This window comes from Musca domestica, unplaced genomic scaffold (genome assembly GCF_030504385.1).
Source record: "Musca domestica strain aabys unplaced genomic scaffold, Musca_domestica.polishedcontigs.V.1.1 25, whole genome shotgun sequence".
Taxonomy (NCBI): Eukaryota; Metazoa; Arthropoda; class Insecta; order Diptera; family Muscidae; genus Musca; species Musca domestica.
Genome location: NW_026712277.1, coordinates 180,684 through 207,480, shown reverse-complemented (window position 1 = coordinate 207,480; position 26,797 = coordinate 180,684). Strand labels below are relative to the sequence as shown.

General features: G+C 35.9%; 3 protein-coding genes across 14 annotated transcripts in view; 2 read left to right on the top strand and 1 right to left on the bottom strand.

Moving 5' to 3' along the window:
- LOC131802848 (dystrobrevin beta-like) overlaps positions 1-10,481 on the bottom strand; it is a 48,872-nt gene extending 38,391 nt beyond the window's left edge. For 4 of the 10 annotated variants that reach the window (XM_059123523.1, XM_059123527.1, XM_059123528.1 and 1 more), the window contains exon 1: positions 10,008-10,481. The gene's annotated coding sequence lies outside the window, so the exon portion shown is untranslated. The remainder of the gene's footprint in view (positions 1-10,007) is intronic. The other 6 variants (XM_059123530.1, XM_059123531.1, XM_059123525.1 and 3 more) reach the window with 5 other exon arrangements.
- A 1,715-nt stretch (positions 10,482-12,196) lies between these two features.
- Positions 12,197-12,998, top strand: LOC101891446 (dynein light chain roadblock-type 2). The gene is made up of 3 exons (XM_005178782.4): positions 12,197-12,338; positions 12,401-12,479; positions 12,676-12,998. The coding sequence occupies exons 1-3, from the start codon at positions 12,336-12,338 to the stop codon at positions 12,885-12,887; spliced, it is 294 nt and encodes a 97-aa protein (XP_005178839.1). The 5' UTR covers positions 12,197-12,335; the 3' UTR covers positions 12,888-12,998.
- A 1,493-nt stretch (positions 12,999-14,491) lies between these two features.
- On the top strand, positions 14,492-26,667 carry LOC101891044 (uncharacterized). Of its 3 annotated transcripts, XM_020035161.2 has the most exons (3): positions 14,492-14,688; positions 20,979-21,352; positions 21,903-26,667. In XM_020035161.2, exon 3 carries the CDS (start codon positions 22,832-22,834, stop codon positions 24,341-24,343), a length of 1,512 nt encoding a protein of 503 aa, XP_019890720.2. In that variant the 5' UTR covers positions 14,492-14,688; positions 20,979-21,352; positions 21,903-22,831; the 3' UTR covers positions 24,344-26,667. The 3 variants fall into 3 exon arrangements, with proteins under 3 accessions (XP_019890720.2, XP_005178837.2, XP_058979527.1); XM_005178780.4 differs by lacking the exon at positions 14,492-14,688 and adding an exon at positions 15,044-15,087 and having other exon boundaries at positions 20,979-26,667; XM_059123544.1 differs by lacking the exon at positions 14,492-14,688 and adding an exon at positions 15,667-15,685 and having other exon boundaries at positions 20,979-26,667.
- The last annotated feature ends 130 nt before the right edge of the window (positions 26,668-26,797 follow it).

Below are 26,797 nucleotides of genomic sequence, written 5' to 3'. Positions count from 1 at the left end.
TAATGAGGATGATTTATTTAGTGATTACTCTAGAAAATATGTGCGAAATCCAAAACAGCAGCAAAAACAACAACAACAACAACATCACACATAGGCGTTGGAACACGAATAAATGCAAATTCACAGCAGCAACAACAACAACAACAACAGTGAACGAACAGCGAAAAATATAAATATTTTACTTTTTTTTTGTTGTTGGGTATTTTGAATTTTGACTAAACAAAAAAAAATATTCAAAATAGATGGTGACATCATTTATAGTAATCGCCAATTTTAGAATTAAATGAAATGCGACTACGACGTTAGACAGAATATACAAATCTATATATTTAGAAGAGGAATAAAAAAAAAATATTTTAAAAAAAAGTGAGGAGAGGGGAGAGGAGGCCAGGCTGCAAATGGAAAAGGAAAGCAAGTTCATGGGAATTGGTGTTATTATTTGGCCAAAAAATGTAGATGATTTTCACCTCAGTACCAGGCGGGCGGCATTAAAATGGGAAATTTCACAATTTTTGTGTTTTTTCTGTTTTGTATTGTCATTTTTGGTTTTTTTTTCAAACCCGTCTAGCATTTAAATGAATAATCTGTTTGGTATGCGCCTAGGCTAAATCCAATATTATTTTATATACAATAGAGTAAACATTTTATGAATCAGAGCAGGGAGAGCAGCCAAATGTTTGTAAAATCAAAACGACACACGACACAGACACACAAACACACACACACACACCAGATTTCTGTCTGCCAACTGTGACGTAGAAGGTTTTTGTTGTTGCCATTTTTATTTGAAGTCATATCTTCTTGGTATTCAAAAAAATATAAATAAAATAAAGGAAAGAAAACGTGAAGCCAAGTATGAGACAGCCACAAAGAATCCCTCTAAATGAACTCAATAGAAAAATAACAAAACCAACGACGATTGTTTATGGCCATAAAACTATCAGCAACAACACCAACAATACCTCTAAGAACTACAGCAATGTTTATATTGTTGTTATTATTGGCCACAAAAAAAAAATAAAGAAATCAAGCCAACAGAAAAACAACGGTGGTATCCATTGAAAAATCAATTGTTAATTGTCTTGTGCGAAGAACAAGCTTAAGCATTTTTCCATGAAAATAAATATTCTAGGTTATGGGAATTCACAGTTGTGGGGCTTGAGATGTTACACAGGGTGAAAAAATTGCTTAGATTTTTCAAGGCTCTCCATGGCATCTTTCGCTGTGGATTTTCAAAATTGGAAGTGTTTAACTTTTCAAGAACAGCAACATTTTGGATTTGTAAAACAATTTTCATAATCTTATATTGCTTCCAAGGATTCCCAGATAGTTAACTTTTCGATTTCGAAGGGAACCGGAACCTGGAATACCGGTTAAGAAACCAAAATTCCAAATTGAAGGTCATTTCGTATATTTAATACCGCTTAAAATATATTCAACTGCGCCTTAAAAAGAACTTCTTCATATTTCGGCTTTCAGACAGTTTATTTTCTCCCGGATGCTTGAAGAACTCTTTCACCAATTGTTCTTTGAAACATAAAAAAAAAACTGCAAAAAAGTCAAACGCCACAATTTTTACATTTTTTTTTAATTTTATTGAATAAAGGCTAAAAAAAGGTCGGAAATAGCATCAAATTTTAGAATAAGTTTAGATTTGTTCGAATTGGTCGCCGAAGTGGTACGAATTATGGCCTTCAAACGACCAATGAAACCGTCACACGCTGCCCGAATTTTGCTCTGTGGTATTTTGGCCCATTCCCGGCGAAGCGCTTGCTTGAGGTGATCGACACTTTGGTATTTTTGTAGTGCCAACCTTGCTTTCCAAAATCCAACAGATATAATAGTCCAACGGATTGGTATCCGGAGATTTTGGTGGCCATTATGCGCTGAAAATGAAGCGAGGAACCTCATTTTTGGGTGGCACGTGCAGAGTGCAATGGCGCCGAGTCCTGTTGGAATGTCCAAGGTCCGCGGTCAAAATGTTTGCATGCCTAAGGCTTTAATACACCCTCCAGAATATTTTCGTGATAATATTCGGCATTTATTCTGATGCCATGGTCGATTAATACGAGCGGAGAGCGACCATCGGCTGTTATGGCGGCCCACACCATCACCATGGCCGGCAGAAAAATAAACAAACACAAACATGTACATACTGGGTTGGCAACTATGCGGCTCCAGTGTGGTCTGCGAATACTAGTGCTACGCAGTGGAAGAATATCCAGACCTGCCAGAACGCTGCCCTGAGAACTGCGACAGGGTGCCTCCTCATGACACCAGTGGACCATCTACATGAGGAGGCGAAAGTCCTTCCCTTACGTCAGCATTATCATATGCTTTCGTTGCAGTACCTGCTTGGGTGTTACCGTGAGAGTCATCCCAACCATCATATGGTGGATAACTCTCCCCCACCCAGGCGTGTCAGGAAGGACATACATGATCTAGAGAGGGAGGTCCAGCGCTACAAGAGAGAGCCTCTAGATCAAGAAGCCTATCAGGCAGGTCTGAGTGGCATTCACACCGATGCAGTCGCGGATGCTATTAGCAGTTATAAAGTGAATACGCTACACCTTTTTAATTGCTCAGCCAAACCTACCCAACTCACTCCAGAGGATCTCTGGCTACAGCCCGTTAAATTAGCCGAATTTCTAAACCTGGAGCTGGAACCAGATTAGCAGAACATAAACACACACATGTACTACTGCTACAACAACAAAAACCATGGCCGGCGCTTGAGTTCTGGTGGCCAACCGAAGTCGGTGCACATTTTCAGCTGACCTCTTTGGCAAGTAAACACGATCATTTTGTTTGTTTACAAACTGCTGGACAACGAATGCTTTCTCATCGAAGAAAACCAAATCCGGTAGTTCACCACTTTCGGCCAAGCGAAGCAATCCTTTAGCTCTTTTGAGTATAGTTTCTTTCGGTGTTGCGGTGTAAGTTCTTGCACTTTTTGGAATTTCAATGGCTTTGCCTCGAGCTCATTTTTCAATATTTTCCGAATGGAATATTGCGATGTGTTTAGCTCACGAGCCATTTTTCGGCCACTGCGACGAGGATTTCGATCAAGTCTCTTCTTTACTTTTCGAATCATTTCTACTGATGTTGCTGTTTTTTTCCGTCCACTTCCTTGAAGTCGGGCTACGCTACCAGTAACACGGTAACGAGCGGATGGTACGAGACACAAAAGATTTATTCACATTTAAATGCTGGAGAGCTCTAAAGATAGCCAATTGTGGTTTTCCAGCCAAATATAATGAAATCATACTATCACGCTTGAATTCTATCACGAATAATTTTTTTTTCTGTAAAATTCTCACCAAAATGCTTTTGTTCGCTTGTAAACAATACAATGAGCTGTCACTGGAATAATTTTAACAGCTGTCGGACGAGTTAGAAATGACAGCAATCTAAAGTTGGTTGCAGTTTTTTCATCTCACCCTGTATTAGACTCTGATTATAAAATATCAAACTAAGGCTTAAAAAAACTTTATATATCGCATTTTATTTTTTGGTTTTCCAACTGTTTTTTTATCTCCTGGGTGTTTACAGAAATCTATCACAATTCATGCAACCATTGGGGATTGAACCTGACAGTTTTTCTTTCTATAAAAATAATATTCCAATTTAATAACACTATTAAAAGAGTATCAATATTTTTACCGCAGTGATGACCAATTTTTCTCAGGTTAATTGTAGAGAAATCTCAAAGTTTTCCTTTCTTCATGGGTGATCAGAGAACTCTTTAAAAGGTCACCATTGAAGTATCCATTGGGAATTAGAATATTTTTCAAAAAGAGCTCTAAACTAGACAGTTTTGCTTTCTATAAAAATTTTTAATTAATAATACTATTAAAAAAATGATTAATATTTTTACCGCAGTGCTCAAAATGTCTCATCTCCATTGCCAGACCAATTTTTTCCCACCTTAATTGTAGGGAAATTCCACCCCATAGTCCTTCTTTTTTCCAATAGCCTTAAATAAATGTTAAAGTAAATTGCATTTTGAATTACATTGCCTACTTTTAGGCTTTCAATTAGCGCCTATTCTTGCATCTTCCCAACCAACCATCAAACAACAATTTACATAATTTGAAAATTTACCAAAGAAACCAGGAAAAAAAAAGAAGCGCAAGCAAGCATTATGAACAACCCAGTTAACTTGCCCAAAAAGGCTTACTGACGTCAGCTTACATCAGTGCCAAAAACAAAGCGACCGGTGTACATGCAGCAGGAAGCTAACAATATTACAAAAAAAAAAGTACATACATATGCAGCTGGAAATATCTTCATGTATATGCATTCCGAGTGTCTGTGTGTGTGTATGCATTTGTAAATGAAAGGAGGCTAGGTGTTACGTTAGATATTCTCTTTAAAAAAAAGAACGAAATGGAGTAAGCTACATTAAATGCAAATATCTGGTTGGTTAGATCCTTATGGTGACCAGGCTCATATGGTACTCTAAGGGAAAGAAGAATACTTTTGCACATTTTTAGTTCTCAGATATATGTTTTGGTACGGGAACCTTATGACCAACAATTGTAGATTAAAAGGGTTTATTTTTCAGTCATCTCTTGAATAACAATCGTTTTCTGTTGAAGAATATTTTTTGTGACCCTCGGACAGTGTCCCTCAGGCCAGATTTTAAAAGAATATTCTTTCAGTGACCCTCGAACCAAAAATCGTGTATTTAAGAGGTATATTTTGCAGCTACTCTCAGACCAGAATTTCCAAGAATATTTTTCAGTGGCCCACAGACCAACAATCGAAGATTTTGTTACAATATTTTTCAGTGAAACTCGGACCAGCTATCGTGGTTAAAAAATTATCTGAGTGACTCTCAAACCAGCAGTCAAGGATTCTTAATGAGTATTATTCTGGAGGACCCTCAGACCAGTCATCGAGGTTTTTAAATAAAACAATCGTGGTTTAGAAGGTTTATTCTTAAGTGACCCTCAGACCAGGAGTCGAGAATTTTTAAAGAGTATTTTTTAGTGTCCCTCAGGCTAGCAGTCGAGTATTTCTTTCAGTGAGCCTTTTACCAACTATCGTCGTTGCAAAATTATTCAACATTGGTTCAGGCTTTAAAAGATGTTTATGTAATCTTTGCCGACCCCTTAAAGAAATTAAAATTTCGTATCTCCACGTCACCATTAATTCTAAAAAAAAGTGAGAAACATAGTTGGACCAAGTATAAAGATAAAAAAGTATCGCATACCCCAAGGCTTCAACTTATTGTCTACCCATTCGCCAAGGTGGTACCTATTTCTTCCCCTTTGCAAAATTATTAAAAAATTGGTTCAGGTATCAAAAAATGTTTATGTGACAATTGCCAACCCCTTATAGAAATACAAATTTCTTATCTCCATGTAACCTTTAATTCCATAAAAGACTTCAAATTATTCTCTATCCACCCATATACCAAAGTGTTTTCTATTCCTTCTTGATGTGTCCCAAATTTTTAGACGCTATTTTAAGCATCTATGGTTTATTTTTAGTTTCAAATAATAAAATATCTCCTCGTGAAAAATTGTTTTTGTGCTGGGTCACCAGACCAACAATTGTGGATTAATTTCTCAGTGACCCTCACTCCAAAAATTGTGGATTTTTGGATGTTACTCTTATCGGGTTGTTATGGTCCATTGATTCAAGTTTTGAGAATTTCTTTGTGTTGCAGTTGTGACTCCTAATCGAAATTACAATGTCTCCCTGTCTGCAATAGGCAGAGTCTAAAAATAGTGAGAAATATACTTGCTACATGTATAGAGATAAAAATAGCATACCACACATCAAGGACTATCTATCTACCCATTCTCCAAGGTGACTCCTTTTTCTTCTCGATGTGCCCCAAATTTGAAGATATTTTTAGCATCGGTTTACAAAGTATTTATAGTATACTTTTAGGCTTTCTTTGAAAAGGATAGTTGTACCAGCTTTTATTACCGTGGTTATGTGGCCTATATTTAAAATATATATTTTTTTTTAGAAAATAAGAATTTCTTCCTCACTACATTTGGATTTTTCTTCTTTGTATGTTCTATATTCAGAAAAGATTTTAAGTTCAATCTTAAATGTTGCTATTGTGACGAAGGTATTCAAAAGCCCAGACCAAGTTGAATAGTTTTTAATCTAAATTTACATTCCGAATAAAAATAATATTGCCCACTTTTAGGCATATGCCGAGCTTACTGTCCCCTTACACACCTTTTTTTAAAAAAGTAATTTTTCTTCTTTGTATGTCCTATATTCAGACATCATAAAAGTATTGTGTAAAATAATTCTAAAATTTCGTTGAATTGAATTCTAAATTTCGTTGAAGCATTTTAGCCGGATATAGCATCAATAGGTATTCAAAAGCCAAGACCATGTTTAATTGCTTTCAATCTAGAATTAAGTAAAATGTGTTGATTTTACAATTTCCAATATAAATACAATATAATATTGCATACTTTTAGGCATAGGACGGTAAACAAACAAGCACTGGCTAGCCAACTTCATTTGACCCCATTTTTCTTTAGCTTGAAAATTTGAACCTGTCATCAGACTTCAGAAAAATATTGTGTGAAATAAACTCTATGTTTCTTGAATTCTAAATTTCTTCGCAGGGTCTCGCATCAATGGCTATTCAAACACCTAGACCAAGTTTGATTGCCTCAATCTATAATTAAGGACAATATGTAGATTTTACAGTTTAAAATACAAATACAAGATAATATTGCATACTTTTAGGCATAGGACGGGTAACAAACAAGTCCTGGCTGCCCAACTTCATTTGACCCCATTTTTCTTTTGCTTGAAAACTTGAATCTTAAATGAAATAAAATAAAATTTTAAAAACAAAAATCTATTATTTTCTTCGAAAAAGACATTTTACCATATGCTGCCTTCGCACTCTTGGCTCCATTGCGATGGCTCCCCATACCATTATTTTCATTTTGCAGACTTGCTGGCCTCTTTTCATTTGCAAAAAATTCATTCACAAGTCAATGGGAGCCAATTCAGAAAAGAAAGGACAATGTTCATCTAGTTTACTCTACAGGATGGTTACACACACACACAAATACATACCCACATGGCATCGCATAGAAAATAAAATAATGGGGCCAAAGTAGTAAAACTGGGATGGGTTTGTATTACAAGTAGAAGAAGAAGAAGAAAAAAAAGCACGGGATGGGGAAATTTTCTGGTTTTTAGAACTTTCAATTTGTAGTTTTTGATGAAGATTTTCAAAGAAGTTATTATTATCGTCCCATGATCATTATTATTGCAGCCACAAGATAAGATGCTTGTGATAAGGTAAATAGGTAGATAGGTATGTCACAGATCTATTTACTTTTCACATAGCGGCGAGAGGAGATATCAGGCAAAGCCAACACCATCCCCGTTCAACACACATGCCTATACTCAATTTGTCTTACGTCCCCTTCTCCAACCAACCACCCACCCACCACCTAACCACTTTTGTTTTTTTGCTTTGAAATATAAATTAAATGCCTATGCATGTTTGTTTAGCTATACCAACAACAACAACAGGAATATACACCAGTACTGACTGGTAGTAGTAGCAGCAGCACCTTACTTCTCAACGCTTCTTGCTTTTTGTGTGTGTGTGTTTTTTTATCCATCAGATTAATGATTTCATTTTCTTTTTATATCCCATATTTTTTTTGGACATTCCTCCTCTTTTTGCAAAATCTATCTAGACTATAACAGACTTATAATAATAATAACTACACCAGCCATGGGCCGAGGAATCCAGTGAAAAATGCACAAAGGAAAACGAAGACTGGCTTGACTTGACTGCATACAGTTGGCTCCTCTGGGCTCCTCTAGAAATCACCTCAATTGTTTTGCTGCTATTTATCACAACAACATCGTAGGGCGCGGGCAGCAACAAACAAGTTAGGTGGGTAGGTAGGGCGGCAGGAGGAGGAGGAGGGAGTCAAGCAGATGAAATTGCTGCGCAACACCACTACTACCCGCCGACGCAGAGAGCGAGCGGCTGGCTTGTTAATGGTTGTTATTATTGTTGTTCTTGTTGTAGTTGGTGGTTTTGTAAGAAATGGAGTGGGAGTGGAGTCGTCGTCATTGCCGTCGTCACTCCCCGCTTTTTATGAATGAAGCTTAAACTCATTTTCCCAAAATTGGGAACAAACGGTCCATAAATAACCCAGCACATTCAAGATTTTTTTTGCCATATGTATGTACAAAAAAACGTTGTCCATATGCATGTATGTATGTATTGGATTGTTAACAATTTTCGGCTTAACTCTAGTTTAGTAAAAACTCTTCAATTTTTTCGAAAATTTTTTCAGTGGTAGGTATTTTAACCATGATCCCGGGAAACTATTTTTTTCTTGGGGGACGGACCTGGGACCCCAGATTTTTGACCCGAAAGTCCGGGTTCGAGACCCCTACTAGACCCGGATCCACTTACCCGATATAGACAATATGGGTATCGTTGGAAAGCTTATGAAAATACCTATCCAACAAATGGTCACATGATGGGGTAAGATCTTACGGTTTCGAAGTTATAGTCAAATTATCGATTTTTTGGACCCGGATTTTTTATAAAACCCCCAAAAAGTCAAAAAAGGGTCCATTATGGGGGACAACAAAATTGATGCCAAATTATAGCTGACACTTCTACCTTTCCAAAAAGGTTCAATTTGTGCTAATACCTTTACTGAGTCCAGAGATATGGGTCTTTCCATCCGCATAACCCGATTCTAACCAGTTCATTAAAACTATGTTTTCAATAAAAAAGGTATATTTTGCGTAAGAATGAAATTCAGAAATCTTTTGTTCGCGTTAGCCGGTGTAGGACATACCCAGAGGAGAAAATCTCAAGCCCCGGCCGAAGGCCGGCTACTTACAAAAGGTATCCAATTTAGAAAACTTTGGTTCGCGTTAGCCGGTGTGGGACATACCCAGAGAAGAAAATCTGAAGCCCCGGCCGAAGGCCGGCTATTTACAAAAAGTGTCAAATTTAGAAAACTTTGGTTCGCGTTAGCCGGTGTGGGACATACCCAGAGGAGAAAATCTCAAGCTCCGGCCGAAGGCCGGCTATATACAAAAAGTGTCAAATTTAGAAAACTTTGGTTCGCGTTAGCCGGTTTAGGACATACCCAGAGGAGAAAATCTCAAGCCCCGGCCGAAGGCCGGCTACTTACAAAAGGTATCCAATTTAGAAAACTTTGGTTCGCGTTAGCCGGTGTAGGACATACCCAGAGGAGAAAATCTCAAGCCCCGGCCGAAGGCCGGCTATTTACAAAGAGTGCCGAAATTATGAACCTTTTGTTCGCGTTAGCCGGGGTCGGACATACCCATAGGTGAAAATCTCAAGCCCCGGCCGAAGGCCGGCTATTTACAAAAAGTGCCAAATTTAGAAAACTTTTGTTATTCCGACGACTGCTACGCGAAATAAACACTTTTTTTATTAAAAACATAATTTTAATGAACTGGTTAGAATCGGGTTATGCGGATGGAAAGACCCATATCTCTGGAACCGAAAAAGGTATTAGCACAAATTGTAGCATTTTGGAAAGGTAAGAGTGTCAGCTATAATTTGGAAACAATTTTGTTGACCCCCATAATGGGCCCTTTTTTGACTTTTTGGGGGTTTCATAAAAAATCCGGGTCCAAAAAATCGATAATTTGACTATAACTTCCGAACCATGAAAACTTACCCCTTCATGTGACCACTTGTTGGATAGGTATTTCCATAAGCTTTCAATCGATACCCATATTGTCTATATCGGGTAAGTGGATCCGGGTCCAGGCGGGGTCTTGATCCCGGACTTTTGGGTCAAAAATCTGGGGTCCCGGGTCCGTCCCCCAAGAAAAAAATAGTTTCCCGGGATCAGGGTAAAAATACCTACCTCTGGAAAAAATTTCGAAAAAATCTAAGAGTTTTTACTAAACTAGAGTTGTTCCCAATTTTCTTGCGGTCATTATCAGCCAAATAGCTTAATGATGATGATTATGATGATGTTGCTGGAGCTTACTTGGAGAATATGCCTGTGGTACCTGGCTGGCGGTACTGCCTTTTCAAGAGTATTTCCCTTTTGCTGCTTCTTCTTTTTATTTTTTGCACCAGCCAAGACACTTTCCAACTAATAATTTATACACAAAACTTTTCACTTTTCACTTTTTTTGCAATTCAAATACAATTTTTTGTTTTCTTAACTCTCTCGTGTCGTCGTCTCCGTTTTACTGAAGTTGAGAATGCAAACATGAAATTTTCTATATATTTTGTACAAAAACAAAAAAACAACAATCTTCAATACAAATATTTGTTGTAGTATTCACGTTTGTTTATGCTATAAAACAAATTTCAACCTTTTTGGAAGCTTTTTTATTGTAATTTCAATTTTAACACACAATTTTATTTGTATTTGCGGCGGTGTTTATAATCTTTTTCTCCGAGTTGTATGTTTTTTTGACTGAACATGAAGTTGACTGCGACAGTTGACTGCCACACTTGCAGAGTCGATTGTAAAACATCAGCGCGCCGCCGTCAATTGGTGGGGAAACAATAAGGCGCCGCCAAAAAAAATCGTTCCACTTTGTTGTCCACACAATTGGTAGAATTATACCAAAATTGGTATATTTTTTGGGGAAGTTGGAAACTTTGTAAAATATAAGGTCCGCAATCAAACGTTTTATCCACTGAACACATATGAACGAAAACTGTGAAAAAATAAATTGAAAGAATTTCCTAATATGCACCTCGCACTGAAAACCCTATCAACAATAAGTAAAAAAGCTGTAAGTTTTGCCGTGCCCAACTTAAAAATTCTGTTAAAATCTTAAAAGTACCATATATAGCCGTTATATTAGGGTCTAAACGACGACGTGGATCTGCATAGGCAACTTTTGTCATAAGCCATTACAATATTCAAATGCGGAGCTTGAAAAAAAAACTCGGTGAATAATGTAGCTAAAATCATTAATATAGGGAGATACTATTTATGGGGGCTATACCAAAATGTTGACCTGCAACAATTCCGGTGAATAATGTCGCTAAAATCATCAAAATACCGAATACCGGGGAGCTACCGTTATAGGGGGGCTATACGAAGACCTGGACCTGCACAGACAATCTTCTGTCACAGGCTGTAATATCCATTACGAACTTCAAATACCAAATTTGAAACAATTCAGGCGAATAATGTTACTAAAATCTACAAAGTGCCGAATATCGGGAGATACCGTTATATGGGGGCTATACGAAGACGTGCAACTGCACAGACAATTTTCTGTCATAGGCTGCAGTAACCATTACGAACTTCAAATACCAAAATTTAAACAATTCCGGTAAATAATGTCGCTAAAATCATCAAAATACCGAATAGCGGGGCTATACATAGACGTACACCTGCACAGACAATCTCCTGTCATAGGCTGCAGTATCCATTACGAACTTCAAATACCAAATTTGAAGCAATTCCGGTGAATAATGTCGCTAAAATCATCAAAATACCGAATATCGCGAGGTACCGTTATATGGAGGCTATACCAAGACGAGACCCACATGGTCCATTTTCAATAACTCTTGCAGACATAATATACCTTTAAGTAAAATTTTATCAATCTACTTCATTTCGTGCGGAAGCTAGAGTGATTTCCTCAGACAGACAGACGGATAGAGGGACGGGCGGTGGAGGGTATGCGACAAAAAATTCTTCCAGGTACAAAGTGTTTTTCTAGGCATTTTTCACCTTAAGAAACCATATATTTTAAATATTAGTATGAAAAATATATGTACCTGAATTTTATAAAAGTATTTGATATTAAAATATTTCGGAAATTTCTTAAGAAAATCAAACATCAATCAAACTCAATCATTTAATACATAAAATTGAGCGGCTTGGAACGACTTCTTGTTTTAGTTTTGTTGTTGAGCGGGAGAGAATATGTTGTTTTGATTTTGTTCTAGGTGCGAATACACAATTTTTATTTTTTCAACAATTTTTACAAATTTAAATAATTTTTCATTCAACATCTTTATTTCCAAAATTGGTTTGACAGTTTATTGTCCCAGCATCTGTGCCGATGTGTCTACTTTATTCTTCTACCATGAATATAACTTATTATTTGGATGCTGTATTTCATCATAAATGATAATAACGGCATGTTGACATATATTTAAATATAGCTGTGTAAACGCCTTTTATTTTTTTCAACTGGAACGCATTTCAATGAAGTTGTTGTCATAGCAACGATATCGATTGATGTTCTCTTATCGATAACTGATGACGACAGCTGTTTGCTCTTGACACCCCTTTGCAAAACATTTTTGTTTAGTTTTTTCCACTGCAAATAAAATAAAAATGGTATAAAAATAAAGTGAAAAGATTTCAAAAACAAAATTTAATAAATAACAATTTTATTCCAGTCCCAAGAGGTGGAAGAAACTTTGAAACGCATACAGGCACACAAAGGTGTTGTGGGAACAATTGTGGTCAACAATGAAGGTGGGTTTGTACTTTTTCGTGTTTTTGCATATTATTTGTTGTTGGTAACAAAACGAAGTTTGCTGCCTATTCTGGCTTATGACTAATGCCATAGTAACCCATTATGGATGTGTTATGGATATTTCTTTATGTATTTATTTTAATGAATGGAAATTAATATTTTATAATAAATTCTACATATATTTTTGACTTATAGGCATTCCCGTCAAATCCACATTGGACAATACCACCACTGTCCAATATGCCGGCCTAATGAGCCAACTGGCCGATAAAGCCCGTAGTGTGGTACGTGATTTGGATCCCTCCAATGACATGACCTTTCTCCGAGTTCGTTCAAAGAAGCATGAAATTATGGTTGCACCCGATAAGGACTTTATTTTGATTGTCATACAAAATCCTACGGATTAGTTTAATGTAATACTCCTTCTTCTTTCACTAAGCCTGTAGTATTGGAAATTTTGAGTGGGCATTTTATATGCCATGCATAATATAAATACATACATATTTAATTTTACCAAATTTGGCGTTCATTTATTAGTAGGGATTCATTCCGATGAATTCCCTTAGTATCCTGTATGGGGATGCTCTCAGGAGAATCAAAAATGGAAGGGGATTGGTTGCTCGCTCCAAAATCATTGTATCTACTGCTTTACCGTGTGGTATACATTGCAATTTTAGATGACTTGTGTTTCAAATTTGGTATTTGAAGTTCGAAATGGATACTACAGTCTAAGACAGAAAATTGCCAAAGCTCCCATATAACGGTACCTCCCGATATTTGGTATTTTGATGGTTTTAGCACACTATTCACCGGAATTGTTTCAAATTTTGTGTTTAAAGTTCATAATGGATACTACAGCATAATACAGGTCCACATCTTCGCATAGCCCCCATATAACGGTACCTCCCGATATTCGGTATTTTGATGGTTTTAGCACACTATTCACCGGAATTGTTTCAAATTTGGTGTTTAAAGTTCATAATTGTTACTACAGCCTAAGACAGAAAATTGTGTGTGCAGGTCCACATCTTCGTATAGTCCCCATATAACGGTACCTCCCGATATTCGGTACTTGATTTTAACGATATTATTCAGCGGAATTGTTTCAAATTTGGTATTAGAAGTTCGGAATAGGTACTACAGCATATGACAGGAGATTATCTGTGCAGATCCACGCCTTCCTACAGGCCCCATATAACCTCGCGATATTCGGTATTTCGATGATTTTAGTGACATTATTCACGGGAATTGTTTTAAATTTGGTATTTGAAGTTTGTAATGAATACTACAGCCTATGACAGAAAATTGTCTGTGCAGATCCACGTCTTCGTATAGCCCCCATATAATAGTACCTCCCTATATTGATGATTTTAGCTAAATTTTTCACTGTTTTTTTTTTTAAGTTTCGCATTTGAATATTTTAATGGCTTATGATAAAAATTGTCTATGCAGGTTCACGTCGTTGTTTAGACTCTAATATGACGGCTACAATTTACAGCTTTTTTACTTGTTTGTGACAATTTTTACATATTCGAATAATTTTTTATTCAAAAATTTCGATTCAAAAATAGCTTTGAAAGCTCATTGTCCCAGCAGCTGTGTCGATGCGACTTCCAGTATTCTTTTTCCATGATCCAATGACTGTCGTTGCGATGGTCATTCTTGTCTACTTAATTTATTAATTTCAGTACAATATTTAATTTATTTTTTATACGCCATACCCTCAATGGAAGTGACAATCTAAAATTCCAGATTGCGTCATCTTTAACACTAGCAAACGGAACAATTTTTTATTTTTAATTATTGCTTTCATATTACCTATCCTTTGTTCATATTAATTGAAAAAAACTATGCTCCTAATCATATGACATGCGAATTCAATGTGTTGCCACACCACCTTACGATAAAAAGACCAACAATCGAATACGCAACTATCGATAACGCAATGCAAACGAATCTTGCCCAGCCGTCATTACCAACAAAACACAAGCGACTTTGTTCTCTGGTCTCGCCCTATTCCCTGTCGTTCGTTCGTGATATTTTATTAAAAAATATATATTTCAGTTCGTTGGTTATGAGAAAAAAAATACGGCCGCTGCACCAGCAAGAAGCATATCCTGTAAATTTAATTAACGCGCATCTAACGGACGGAATATGCAGTAAACGAAAGAAAGGATCGGGCCAATAAATTCCACATAGCAAAAAAAAGTAATAATTAAAAACAAAACACGTTTTACGACAACGACTGTGATGAACATCAACTGACTCGACGAACAACTCAAAATGGCGTAATCAAAGAAAAAATGAAACGTTTTCAAGACAAGATTAAATTTCACAAAAGAATGTACATATGAAACAAGAAAAAAGGAAAAAATTAATACTTATGAAATGCAAGGCACCACATAAATGCCATTTAGCAAATTAAACCAAAGAGAATTTAGTGTAAAAATTGTACGGAAATTGGTGAAGAAAAAAAAGTTTTTTGGAATATGAAAAATTATCGAGAAAATTTCTCAGTGTGTGTATGTGTAGTGATCGTTTTTTTTTTTTCAACTTTGAAATGCTATAATCGCCAGCAATAACGACGACGACGTTTGGCATCATAAGGTTGCTTGTTTTTTTTTCGATGTAGAATATTTGTATGTATGTCGGACATGTCGAAAAAATCTATGTTTGCTTCATTGTAAAATGCGAGAAAAAATAATAATCATCATCATCACCCCACTAAATGTCCAAACGGCATTTATTTTTCTCTGAAAGTGTGTGTGTGAGTGTTTAACGGTTGCGTCGACGACAGCGGCCAACGGCCAACGACGACGTCGCCAGAAGCGAGAAACCTAAAAAAGAAAGAAGTTCGTCCGTCGTTTGCCACACTCGATTGTACGGAATAGAACGACGACAAAAACGGTCGCTGCCCCGCATACGATTGTGAATGATTCAATTTGTGAAACGAAGTTAAAAAATCTATATTTTTAGGAACTGAATATTTGTATTGATTACATTACACACGAAGACTACGACGACGACGACCGAGAGAAGAAGGCAAAGACAACAACAAATTGCCTGCTTGCATTTTTTCCTTGCCATCTCCTCCTCCTTGTTGTGTGTGTTTTGTTGGGTCGCCTTTGTGCTTGTTCTTCTCTGTGGTGCTGCAGTCATTCGATTACTCGGCACACAAGACACACACACACATACTGCAGCAAGTGTATGTATCCACACAACACCAGTCGACAGAAATGTTTGTTTTTTTTTAGTTCAGTTCAGACAGTTTGCCTGTCTGTCTGACGTACGTAAACAACTGAACAACGGTCAAAAGTTTGGATGCACAATGGAATCATAGCCTGGTATTTCGTTCGGATTTGGCTGTGTATAATCAAAATTGATTTTTTGCATGTCCTTTTTTGTAACATACCAAGCAGCACACACACACGGTCACTCACCAACCTCAGATATGAGATTGCTGTGTGGCTAACATACACACACCACATTTTAATTTGTGTTTTTCTATATAGCGCAGTTGTTGTTATTATTCTGCCCGAATCATTATGTGCATTCCAAATCATCTATGTGTATATAAAGCTCATTGTATATGGGTAGTAGTATTATATACTATTTCCAGCAAGCAATTTTTATAGTAAGGAGGAAGGATGCTTTGTATTTATGTACACACACACACGCACAAACTTCCAGAGAAAACACATTCACGGGGAATGGTTAACGGACAAACTTTTTAGGTAGTTATGTACTGTGAAGACTCTAACAACACGGAAAGCTTAAAAAATATTTACACGCGAAATTGTTTTCATTATTTGGATTTTCAATTTCTTTCCTTTGATTATATGCCAAACGCAAAATTTAGGTAATGGTGTAGAAGACTTTAGACCAGGCAATAAAGAATTTGTCCTTAATTTTTTGATTTTTGACATAATTTTGTTTGTGAACTTCCCAAATAATTATTGTTGTTTCTTTACTATATTTTATATAATTAGATGTGTGGCCATGTAGATTTAAACGTTAATTAGAGAGCGTGGCTTGCGTTTTGGGGTAGACAACACTTAAGGCAAGCCTTAGTAAAAAGCGTTCCGTTTCATCAAACAATTTCTTAAGTAGGCTGGCCACATATCAAATTGTCCAGCCAAAACGGCACTTTACAACTGTGATGCTTTTTTTTTTCAGTTATTGCAAAGTTTTCATTGAATTCTTCGACGAAAACGGTAAAAGACAGTATTTATACTTCAGCTCATAAAAAGAATAGTGTTTTTCAGGAAGTCTGAAATGAAAAGCTTATCTCATCCTTCAAAAAACTGTTGTAAAATATTTGAGATATCTTTTTAGGATTTCTTGCATATAGGAATAACATTTTAAACCAATCGGCCACACATTGGCCGATATAATTCCTTTGCTAACCAAACGAAAACTTTTTGAAGAGATGAAAAATAGCGTTCTCTAAGACTTACTGTAACTTTTTACAACGCTTACGTAAATAAAATACTTCAATTTAATAAAAATTAATATCACATAGTTACCTTCGACGCAATTCTATGTAAAAGCTTACACAGCAATGATGCTGCCTTAAATTTAGATAGCAATGGAGGGAGGGCTGCCATGACAAACAATTATACATACGAATTTCAAAATATAGAAACGCATCCTCGGACTTTCTTAATTTTTAGATTACATAGACATATGTATATATATGTACATACATATGTATATAAAATGCTGCGGGGATACACAAGCACACAAGACAACACACAGAGGATTGGTCAAGCCTGGAATTAAAAGCCACACACACACACGAACTTTCACACACCGACATCTATTGTTATGCATATATATAGAGAGAAAAGTTAACATATGTTTTTATTAAATTCATTAAAATAGAGGAGGACGATGGCAAAAAGTAATGATATGGCCAGAATATTACATACACAAGTCTCGATGCATTATGCGCTTGCATTTTTAGCTATGAGGAGAGGGGGTCAGGTGCACATCTCATCCCTCATTTATTTGCCAATTACAAAAAGACGCAACACATTGAAACCTAACTTACATGTGTGTGTGTGTGTTCGTATATCACCATGATTTTGCAAATATTGTACACAACTCGGTAGTTTACATGCAGTAGTTTTCCAAAGAAACAACAATAAGTTCGTATCATATATTAGTTATTTTCGGATTCTTTCCATTATTTCATGAATAGGAATTTTAGAGATAGAGAATACATTTTCTAAAAAAGACTTTAAAAGGTTTTGTCGTGTTTCGTATAAACCATCGTATTAGTCATCGTTTCATTCCCAGTATGGAAAGACTGCAAATAACTTCTTTAATAAGAAAAACATTTCGGAACTAGTTTTTTTTATCCAGTGATAAAGAAGACATTTTTTGTTATGACTAATGTAATAGGGTAGATCGTTTGTTATAGGTACATTCTTTCGTGACTTGTAGGTACTGATGTATCAGTTGTTAGTACCACGAAATGTCAAAATAATTTGTTGTCATTCAAAAAAAAAAAAAAAAAAATATTAAAATAATAATATTTTTGATTTGAAATTGAGAACAAATATTTAATTTTGTAAAAAAAACATAATTGAAAACATAATGAATATAATTATGTTAAAAAATTATATAGAAAGTTAGGTTAAGGTTTACTTATAAATGTTTTTTGTAGAAACTTGTTACTGATGTCACTACCTTTTTTTGGTTTTTTGGTTGGTTCTATTTTACCTGAATTGATGGACGCTATGTTTAGATTGCCTAATGAAGCTCCGTGGTCTTACAATAAGTTTATATGTATTTCATAACACATGCTTAAAAATCCCTTATATGTTTCCACAATTCCTTGCTCTGAATGGATAGGGCATTTTAGATCGACTTTTGTCTTTTTCATTTACAGACATTATGGATTGCATTTGAGGTATTTTTGTCAATTTTAACATCATTTAATTGTATTCTAAGATATTTTCTTCTCTTTTCTACTTAATTTTAATATACATTTCAAATTAAGGTAGATTTGCACGTAAGAAAAATTTAATTATGGGTAAAGAAATGATTACATTTCGTGAAAGGAATTTTAAATAATTTGGAAACGGGAGATGGATTTCTTAAAAGCTTTCATGTTCTTAAAGAACTTTTACATACAAATCTTTAAAACTTTTATATTTATTTCCCTATCTTAAAAAAGTTATTAATTATACATTTATATGCGACTACCTAATTTTTTGGTTCGAAAATTCGATTTTCCCTGAATTTATAGATGCCATGTTTAGATTGCTTACAATAATTTTGTATTCCATAAAAAATGCTTAAAAAGTCCCCCATTTGTTTCCACAATTCCTTGCTCTAAATGGGTAGGGTATTTTAGATCGACTTTTGTCTTTTTCATTTACAGCCATTATAGATTGCATTTGAGGTATTTTAGTAGATTTTAACAGCATTTAAAGAAGATATTTTCTTAAAATCTGCCTCTTTTCCACTTAGTTCTAACATACATTTCAAATTAAGGTAGATTTGCAAGAAAGAAAAATTAAATTATCGTGAAAGAAAAGATTACATTTCGTGAAAGAAATTGTTAATGAATTTGGGAGATATCAATTTTTAAATGTTTGAACATTTACATACAGATATTTTGTTGTTGCAAAATGGTCAGGCCTTATGCCTTTATTGTTGTTTTTATAAACAAACGTTGTTTTTATAAAAACAACAATAAAGGGATAAAGCCTGACCATTTTGCAACAACAAAAGATCTTTTTACAGTCCAACCTAAGCTTGAAAATTCCTATATTTGTTTCCACAATGCTTCCCCCATTAAATGGTAGGTTATTATAGATCGACTTTGGTCGTGTTCATTTTAATGCTAATTTTGTCAATTTTCACGAGAGCTATTTTAAATTAGGGTAAAGATAAGATTAAATTTCGTGAAAAAGAATTCTAAAGTTTTGAAAAAGGAAGATATGAATTCGGAATGTTGTATTTTCGAACGTTGTTTGGTATTTCTCATTGTAGAAGATTACAGGTAGCCGCATCGACACAGCAGCTGGTCAAATGAACTGTTAAACCGATTTTGGAGTTGAAAATGTTGAATGAAAAATTATTGAGGTTTGTAGAAATTTTTGAAAAACACATATTATAGCAACGTTCGAATTGCGTCGTATTAGAAACCGTATAAAAATCTACTTATTTTTGACAAAACATTTTAAAAATTTTTAATGTACCATGGTATTTTTGTAGAAAATTATGTGGTTAACACGATTTTGTATACGCATGTACTATTATCCGGTTTAGGCGTTATAAGTAAAAAATAACAATAAATTTTACTATAAAAAACATACGTTAAATCTATTGTGATGGATCAAATATTACAGTACGTTCCCGCAGGAACTTCAGTATGGCGCAATACCATAATTTGCAGGTTGATAAATATATGATTGTGGAGGCATGAAATAATCAGCCATTAATACCCTATACTATATTTTCTGGTGATTCAATACCATTCTAATTATAATGGTACCGTTAGAGGAACATGGAGCTGGAAAATAAATAGTATATTCCAGATTTAGACTAGGCAAGTCTGCTTTCCATTCCCCTTACCCCTTCTCTTACAAACAGAGATTTGTCACAAATAAACATGCCTAATGTAACTATAGATTTCCTATTGTAGTAATATAGGTTATTATAGGCTAATTATTGTCATTTGCCATACGTAATCATTTAGGGTACCTGACTAAATAAGAAGCTAAAAGTTAATTTATTTTATTAAATTCCAATCCATATTCCGTTATTTCAGATAGACCACAGAACTTGTCTCGTACTGTTAGGTAGCAGAAAAAAATGTTTAATTCCCTTTTCCAAGACTAATCCCTTCCATTCATGTCTCACCATTGAAATATATGCTCGTAACAAACCAAGCACATACCGACACAATTATTTTTGCAAACAGGACAAAGATTCTTCGAAATTTTGTACATACGATGAACAATCAGGAAATTATTAAAGCAAAGAATTCAATTTAATTTTTATTAAAAGAAACAAGATATTTATGTATTCAATGACCCCTAATCAACACATGTGTGTAACATCGTCGCTGCCTGACTGCCTGCATACACAAAATTTGTTTGAAAATAACGAAAACATTAAGCACCTGGCCAAAATTCAATTTTTTGGTTTTTGGATATCAAATTTTAGGGAAAGAATCCTTTCGACTTTCACATCTTAAAATGTAGTGGAAGATGACGACAATGGTGGTTATGGGAAAAAATTATCAAGTACTGCGATTTCTCACCCTATTTTTACACATACACACACACATACATATATATAAAAGAGAAAACAAACAAAAACAACAAAAATCCCCAGAATAACGCAAAGTAAAACGCCAGACAAAAACAGATGGAAGAATGGACGGACGGACGGACGGACGAACGAACGAACGGAGAGACAGACATACACACAATCTTGTGCACATCATTGATTTTTCCGTATTTTTATATTCATTTTAGGTAAGCAATAATACGACGAACACGAAGACGACGGACGACCAAGGGAACAACAGTCAGCAACCACGAAGAACAGGGAAATATCACATACTATAAATAAACTGCAGCAAGGTTCAGCAACTGAAGTTGAAACACACAAAACAACAAAAATATACTACAACAATAACAACAACAACAGCAAAACAAACACCACTGACAACGAAGACTAATATCATCATCATCGTCGTCGTCAGGCTTAACAAAGAGCTGACACCCATAAGGGAGAGATAGAGAGCAAATAAAAAGGAGATCTTCTCTTTCACAAGTCTGTGTCAGCTGATTACTTTGATGAGAACCAGCCAGCCACAGAGCCAACAAAGGAAAGAAGCAAGCAAAAGGTAAACAGAGTCTCTCTATACAAGAGCATTGCAGTGATTTTGTGGTTTCCATAAAGAGAATGGAATAAGGCAGAGACAACGAAACAACGAACGAGTCCATTGATAACAAAAGCAGCAGCCAAGGGAGAAGAACGACAACGACGTCATTTTGCAGCATTGCAGCAGTGGCCGCAGAAATCAAGTAGTTAATCGTTGTGAAAGTGCGTGCAAATAAACACGCGCACCACACAGTCAGCCAGCTAGCTTGCTTTGTTTTCGTTCCAACTAAGCCAGCCAGTCATTCCATCAGATTGTTTGGTTGTCGTCAGTAGTTGACAGAGCAAACCTAACAACCAACCAACCAAGCCAGCCAGCCAGCCAGCCAACCGAACCAACCATCCAACCAACCAAAAAGCCAACTAGCCAGCCAGCCAGTCAACCAGTTTGTCAGCACAATGAACATACGCATGTTGTGAGATTTGCTGTCGTTGCTATTTCATCGGTTCATTCGTTCGTTATTTCTTCGCTTCTTCTAAAGTTGTCTTTCTTTCTTTTCTTCATTTCACATTAGTTCACACAACTACGTAAAGCAAACATTCCGAGAGAAGTAAAAATAAAAAAAAAATAATAAGAAAAACTTGCGAAATATACAACTCAGTTGAAACGACGACGACGACGACACAAAACAAAAGCAACAACAACCATACTCGGTGTATGCTAAGCTGCTCTGGGTGCACATTGTCGTCGTAACAACACGAAATCTTTATATTGAATATTGAGTGAATTGCTGAACACCACCAAGCAACCAACCAGCCAGCCAGCCAGTCAGCTAACCAGCCGCTCGGCACCTCTTCGCCGCCTCGGCTTCCAATACCAAAAAACAACAACAAAATTTGTCGCAACAGAAGACGACAACACAGCAATTGCCAAATTCGAAATCAATCCATAAAAATACAAAAGCACAGCACACAAGGTGGTTGTGAGAGACGTCAAGGAAGAAGGCGTTGGACAACAGCAACAACAACAACATTATCGTTGACCAAGAGCCACAGAATTTTCGTAACAACATTTATATGTTCCTTTCTTCATTCACATCGTCTGTGGCGTCTGGTGAATTTTCTTTATTTTTTTTTTTTGTTCAACACATGTCAATACTAGCCATTAACTCCACGAGGAGCTGTTCCGAAAAGCAAAACTAATATCAAGGAAGTCATCCACATAACATAAACTGGGTAGAAACTGCCCAGTATCACACAGCTGGGCATACGATAACTGTGTGCCAAAGTTCGAGGAGGAGGAGGAGAAGAAGAAGACTAAGAAGAAGATATAAAAACCAATTTAACCCCATTTTATGGATTACCAGAGAGAAATATCTCCCATAAATAGCATCCCACGCCTTGTGTAAATTTTTGGAAATTCTCTGCTTTAGTTTACACATTTAACCCAACACTTGGAAATACCTCGCCAGCAGCAGCAGCCATCATTCAGCCAAAACTCCAAATGAAAACATTACTGCTTAGCTCAGACGATATTCAAAACTTTCGGAAGCTGATCTACGATCCCAAAGTGGCGAATCTGGGCAACTCCAATACAGAAGACGCCAATTTGATGGCCCTGCAATATTACCTGAAACATCCTGGTAATTATACTACTGCAGCAGCGGCAACAACAGCAGCAGCGGCGGCAGCAGCTGCAGCAGCCACCATAACATCTCAGGTTCATATCCAGCAGCAGCAGCACCAGCGTAGCCATCCCCAGACTCAGTCATTTCTGACAACGGCGGCAGCACCAGCAACAACAACAACCAGTACGCATAACCACAACGGCAACAACAACAACACCAGCAATAGTATCACACAGCCCAGCATTGTTGTTAGCAGCAGCAGTAATGGCACTGCTGCAGGTATCACCTCCACAAACAGCCATGCCCATCATCACCTGTTAGCCCAATCACAAACCCAACTGAAGCAATTGCAACTGAAACAGCCCACAATACATCATCACCAGCACACAGCCAGTTTCCATCATCCCTATTACCAGCAACACAGTACGCCTGCGCCTGCTCATACTTCACACGCCCACAGCACCAGTCACAGCTATACGCATTCATTGCCGGTGCACGCCCTCAATCAGAATTCAAATTTTTCGGCAGCCAGCAGCAGTACTGGCGGAGGGACGGCATCTAGTCACGCTGCCACACACACCACAGGTTCCAGCCTATCGCCACCCGGAACAAATGCCAGCGCCCGCACAACACCTTCCAGTGGTTCGAATAGCAGCGGCGGTTCCTCATCATCCAGCGGTTCAAGTTCACGTGGCTCCACAGTTAGTGGTGCCAAGAAACTAAAAGTAGAACCGGTCCTCTCGCAATTCCATCAAAACGAACGTCTTAATTTTGCCAATGCCCACATAAACTGGACCGAAGATCACTGGAGACGTGTGGTCTTCCAAGATGAACGTAAATTTAATTTAGATGGCCCAGATGGGTTTTCCTATTATTTTCACGACTTACGGAACTATGAGAAAACCCTATCCCAAAGACCCCGCGGTAATTCAGTGTACATATATTTGGTGTTAACAGCTGGCGGCCCCATACATCTGGAAGTGTCCACGGCTAAATTTAAAATCGAATCCTGCGTCGAAACAGTGCTGAGAGAACGTGCCAATATTGTGGCCAAATTGGGTGGCAATTCCGATTTCTATTTGCAAGATCACAATTGGACCACAAATGCCCTGCCCTCGGTCCAGGAATGGCTCAATGCGGAAAGTATAAAAACCCAAAAATGGCCCACAGTGGCCCACGATCTGAACATTATGGAGGGCATTTGGGGTTGGCTGATACGTGAGGTGTTCGATGGTGGGCGTAAGTTTTCGCGTAAAGACGATTTGATATTTCGTATACGTGAAGCCTGGTGCCGCGTGCCTATGGAATTAATAAATAATCTGTATACAACGTTATCGGAGCGGATAACACAGCTTTACTATACCCGCGGAGCCTATACAAACTGTTGACAACAGACACTGGCGTTGTGGATAAAAACTGAGTTATATGTCTAAAAAAAAGATAACAAAAACAACAACATTATTAATTTGCTTGGCTAGTTCAAATCTCATATAAAAAGAAACCTGCTCTTGATATAAACCTTAAGTTGCGTACTTTTTTCTCCTCCTTTGGCGGAGAAAATCCCTGGCGAACAAGAAACAAACAAAGAAAGAATGTCAATACTAGCGGCAAGCAAGCATGCACTGTAAATAGGAACCTAAAACAAAACAAAAACTAATTAACAAATTTAAAAACAAATTCACAGACTTAACAAATAAATAGCAGTAAATGTAATGTTGTACGCCCCCCAGAATTAAGATAGAAAGAACATGAAATATGGCTGCAGTTTTAATGTGTTCTATTGATGACAGCGTTTTGTCAAGTCAAATACTTATGTAGATGATCTCATCTCTGTGTTTGTGACCAAGTCATGTATTCTCCCCTCATCAGCTGTTATTTCACATACATACCTCAAATGATTGAGCTAGCTAGCTGATGAGTAAATGGTTTGGCTTTAGATGAGAGCACATCCAGTTGGCTTTCATTGAAATGACATAAATCAAAGCCATACTGCTCATCCGTATCCGTTTTCTCTCTAGATTTTCGCTCTTTATTTACACCTGCCCCAATGAGCATCACTAACATAACTGCAATCCATTGTGAATTAATAGCACGGGGAATGTCTGAAGGAGACTCTTAAAAGGGAATATCATTGTTGTTTTTTATTTATTCTAATCCAAAGGAACAAAAATTTATTGAAATTTTCTAAAAAGATATAATTTATAATAACATAATGTGGCCATATTTCTTTTTTTCCACTTTGTTTTGGAGTAGGCGACAATAATAACTTGCAAGCGAGAGAATAGTTGTTTGTGACATAGTTATACCTTATGCTAGAAGCCTGGTTCTGTGTAAGGACGATTTGAAAGTGATTATGAAAGAAAAACACTTATTTCATATATGTGATTGTTTAATTTTTTTTTTAAATTACCAGATATGGGTATTTTTCCTTTCTTAAGCACCTTCAAATCGTCCTATCAGAAGCATGTCCTATATCTACAATTTATTATTATACAAAAACATATTGAAACTGAATTCTTTATAATTTTATTTAGTGTGTAATAGTTTAATTCTTAGTATATGTATGTATTTTTTAAAATTTAGTTATTATTAATATTTTTTTATTTAAAGCATTTTTTTTTATTTTTTAAAAAAAATATTTGTTTTTTTTCGATATTGTTTTTTGTTTTGGTTGCGCACTACACAAGAAGAACAAAAGAATAAGAAATATATGAATGTGAAATATTGACAAAACATTTTAAGCTCTAAATCGAAATCATGTGATGGAAATGGAAATGGATGGCGGGCAACTGGAGACTGAGTGTCAAAAAAAATCATGTTGTGTGACATGTGAGTTTTTTGTTATTTAAAACTTTTTTCTTGGTAGCCATCCATCACATGATTAGAATTTGAATAATTTATTGGCTTCTCATTCATATCCCATTGCTTCCCAACTACTACTAGAGTACTTTAGATAGGTGTTTTGAAAATTCTCACCCAAAAATTATCTCATTTTTTTTCAAAATGATTTGTCAATATTTCATTATTTATGGAAAATAATACTAAAAAACGAACAAAACTCTGCTCCTCATCCTCTATACTATTACTAATACTGTAGAGAAGAAAATCTAAAAAAAAAACTACTACTACTAATGAAGTAACAAAAGTATTAAACAAATGTAGAAAAAGAAGAATAATACAAAAAACAAACCACTGCAACAACAAAAGAAAGGAAAACTTGAAGAACAAAGAATACAAATCAAATAAGGATACTAATTATTAAATATATATATATGAACTGCTTGTCTTATGTTAAATTAAAAAAAAATACTAAAAGAAGAAATAACTTATAACATGAAGAAGAAGACGAAATAGAAAACAATAAGAAATCACCGAAATTATTTTTTTTTTATTTCAAAAGTCCCTTTTTCTGTTTCGAAAAATATTTTTTAGGGAAATAAAATTGTTATTTTTTTGTTTTAAATTAATTTCAAAAATATGTATATTTTTTAAATTCCGTTTAAAACAAAAAAAAAGAATATCTTCATCCTAACATTCAATGTGTTTCATCCTAACAACAAGAGAAAAAAAGCAAAAAAACAACAACACAGCAAACCATCAGGTCAAGCCTAGGGATAGACACATTTAAGGAAACTCCAAACATAAAAACAAATTAATCGCAATGCAACCATTCAATTCATAACATACCAACCATACCACATATACATAATTATTTCCATTGCCAAGCCATGCGACCCCAAACAAACCCAACCCCCTCCCCTCCCCCCTCATTCTAAAATATATAAAATAATAAACCAGAAAATAAGAAAAGAAGTATATATATATACAATACAATATAAATT

Excerpts from the sequence above, each read along its gene's own strand:
- LOC101891446 (XM_005178782.4), top strand. Across the intron at positions 12,480-12,675 it reads AATTGTGGTCAACAATGAAG|GCATTCCCGTCAAATCCACA; the intron begins GTGGGTTTGTAC and ends TTTGACTTATAG.
- LOC101891044 (XM_020035161.2), top strand. The coding sequence starts at position 22,832 with ATGAAAACATTACTGCTTAGCTCAGACGATATTCAAAACTTTCGGAAG.